Source organism: Myotis lucifugus, unplaced genomic scaffold, assembly GCF_000147115.1.
Source record: "Myotis lucifugus unplaced genomic scaffold, Myoluc2.0 scaffold_403, whole genome shotgun sequence".
Taxonomy (NCBI): domain Eukaryota; kingdom Metazoa; phylum Chordata; class Mammalia; order Chiroptera; family Vespertilionidae; genus Myotis; species Myotis lucifugus.
In genome coordinates this window covers 752,154-755,210 of record NW_005871451.1, presented here as the reverse complement: position 1 = coordinate 755,210, position 3,057 = coordinate 752,154, and the positions used below count along the sequence as shown (strand labels likewise).

Sequence of the window (3,057 nt, the reverse complement as noted above, 5' to 3'; positions counted from 1 at the left end):
AGACAATGCAAATATTCTATTCCTCATTAATTTCCCCTGAAACATAGCATTCATTGATGGCTCTTGTCTGATTCAGTCTTTACTGTTATGATTGCAAAATGCTCATTTTTCAATTCTAATACTCCGAGCCCATTTACCAGTTGGCAGTAACCAAGATCTCTCATTCTCCTATATTTATTTATTTGTCTATTAATTATTGTTATAAACTCATGAAATTCTATTTTTTTCCAGTAGTTTATAGTTCATTACTAAACTTAATTATTTTGGTGTTCATATAGTCCCAGATTTGGACAGTGGGAAACCCTTTCAAACTGCCTCCCATAATTTTTTTGAGCATTTTTTATTTTCTGGAACAATAAGATATTCTAGGGATCATATTAACTCTCCCTTGCCCAACTCTGGAAATTGCTCATTTCTTTGGATCCCTGTTTCTTTGGGAGAAATGCTTTTAGAGACTGAGATGTGGGCACAGGTGTGGTCTTTTCTACTAGAGTGTCTTTACCTGCTAAAGTAATACTGTGCTTTGCAGATTATTCCCTTTGGAGTTTTAGTTACTCTTTTCCTTTTGGATAAGTGGTTATTTTTATTCATTAGAATCTTCATCCTATGGAAAGAAGTTTGCATGTAATAAGCAGGCATAGACATCAGGGTGCATCAATAACAGAATCTTGGGTATTTAATTCTTGTGTTTGTTTGAAAGTGGAATCATTAAACTACTAATAGTATAATAAAAAATACAGACTATTGGAAAAGTTTTAGATATATTATCTTTACTTGGAAATATTTTCTAGGGACATTTTCTTTTTTCCTGGTATTGCTTTAACACAGCTGTTTATTTGGTGGTGAGTTATTACAAATATTCCCTTTCCTAGTTTTGTATTTGGTTTGTTTATTTTTATTCAGGTCTGCAGAAGTCATTTCTAGTGCTTTCTAAAAATTTATAATACTCTTCTTTTTTTTAGGCTGTCAAAAGACATAATCTGACTAAAAGATGGCTTATGAAAATCATTGATGAAAGAGTAAGTTGAAATTGCTCAAGTCTTAAATTTTTCTTCCTTTTTAATCTTTAAACTAATTTTTCATCAAAATTTGAGTAGTCAACCCAGTACTTGGATCTCTGTCCAAAGAGTAGAGGGAATAAGGAAAGTTTGATGGTTCTGGTGAATGGAATCCTAAGCTAAGTTCTTAGAACTGAGTTCTATTCTAGTTCCCACAAATTGCTCAATGACCTGGGCTAACCTGTACAATCTTTCTGATACATTGTTGGCTCAGTGTCCTCACTGGCCTGATGTTTATAATGTACTGTTGCCATGAAAGTGCAAGTTTACTTAACTTTATGTGAATATAATCTATGAATAACCATAGCTATAGTAATCCTATATAATAAAAGGGTAATATGCAAATAGACCGAACAGCAGAACAACTGAACAACCAATCAAAGCGAAATATGCTAATGATATGCTAAGGCTGCTCAACCGCTCACTATGACATGAACTGACCACCAAGTGGCAGACAGTCAACTGCTTGACCAGTCGCTATGACGTGCACTGACCACCAGGGGGCAGACAGTCGACTGGTCGACCAGTTGGTATGATGTGCACTGACCACCAGGGGGCAGATGCTCCAACTGGTAGGTTAGCTTACTGCTGGGGTCCAGCCGATTGGGACTAAGCGAGATGGGCCAGACATGCCCTGGAGCCCTCCCGCTATCCCTCCCCGGCCCGTTCATGCACTGGTAGGGCCCCTTAGCCTGGCCTGCACCCTCTTGCAATCTGAGACCCCTCAGGGAGTGTTGAAGAGCCGGTTTCAGCCCGATCTGCAGGCCACTCTCCTTGGGAGGGCGCCAGATGCAGGGCTCATGGCTGGCGAGTGCTGCGAGCCTCTCCCTATCGGGACTGATTGGGCACAAGCCTGCGGCAGGCACAGTGGGGCCGGCATAAGTGGGAGCGGCAAGTAGGAGCTGCAGGCGGTGTTGGGTTGCTGGTTTTGGCCCAATCCCTACAGGCCACCCAGAGGGACCCCACCTGTGCACGAATTAGTGCATCAGGCATGTAGTAATAATATAAGCCAAAATGAGATGGTGGCTTCAACATTAAGAAAAATTGCTCAGTTGACCTATAGAGTTAATTAGCACTAAGAAAATCATTTTTTCAGATGTCCTGGTTTTATGACATTAAGAAAATTGGAGAACTTAAGACAGAGATAGCTTTCCTGTTTAATGGAATAATAACACTTAGCATTTATAGGGAGAAATATTTAAAAGTAAAGGACTGTGCTCAATCTCCTCTCATAGAGTCAATAAAAATTCCAGCTGCCTTTTTTACAGAAATTGACAAGCTGATCCTAAAATTCTTATGCAAATGCAAGGGACCCAGAATCACCAAAACAATGTTGAAAAAGGAGAACAAAGTTCGAGGACTCATATTTCTTGATTTCGAAACTTAACTACAAAGTTACAGGAATCAAACTGTGGTATTGATATAGAATAGACATATAGATCAATAGAATAGAATTGAGAGTCCAATAATAAACCCATATATTTATAGTCAGTTGATTTTTGACAAGAGTGTGAAGATAATTCAGTGGGGAAAATATTTGTTTCAACAAATGTTGTTGGGACAACTGGATAGCCACATGCAAAAGAATGAATTTGGACTCCTACCTCACACCGTATACAAAAACTTACTCAAAATGGATCAAAAACCTAAATGTAAGACAATTGTAAAACTCTTAGGAGAAAACATAGGCATAAGTTTTTGTGACTTTAGGATGGGCAGTGATTTCTTAGATGTGATGATAAAAGCACAAGAAATAAAATATATACCTGGTAATTGGACTTTATCAAAATTAAAAAATTTAAGGAAGTTAAAAGACAGTTCATAGAATGGGAAAAAGTATTTGCCAGTTATATATTTGATAAGAGACTAGTATCTAGAATATGTAAAGAATTCTTAGAGCTAAACACTAAAAAAGACAGATAATCCAATTTAAAAATAGGCAAAGGATCTGAGTAAACATTCTTTAAGAAGATATACCAATGACCAATAAGCACCTGAA

At 37.6% G+C, this 3,057-nt stretch overlaps 1 protein-coding gene across 1 annotated transcript in view; it reads left to right on the top strand.

Moving 5' to 3' along the window:
• Nucleotides 1-3,057, top strand: part of NDUFAF6 (NADH:ubiquinone oxidoreductase complex assembly factor 6) — a 20,117-nt gene that overhangs the window by 5,235 nt on the left and 11,825 nt on the right. Inside the window, exon 3 of the mRNA XM_023743608.1 lies at nt 963-1,019. Coding sequence (XP_023599376.1) covers nt 963-1,019 — 57 coding nt within the window. The remainder of the gene's footprint in view (nt 1-962; nt 1,020-3,057) is intronic.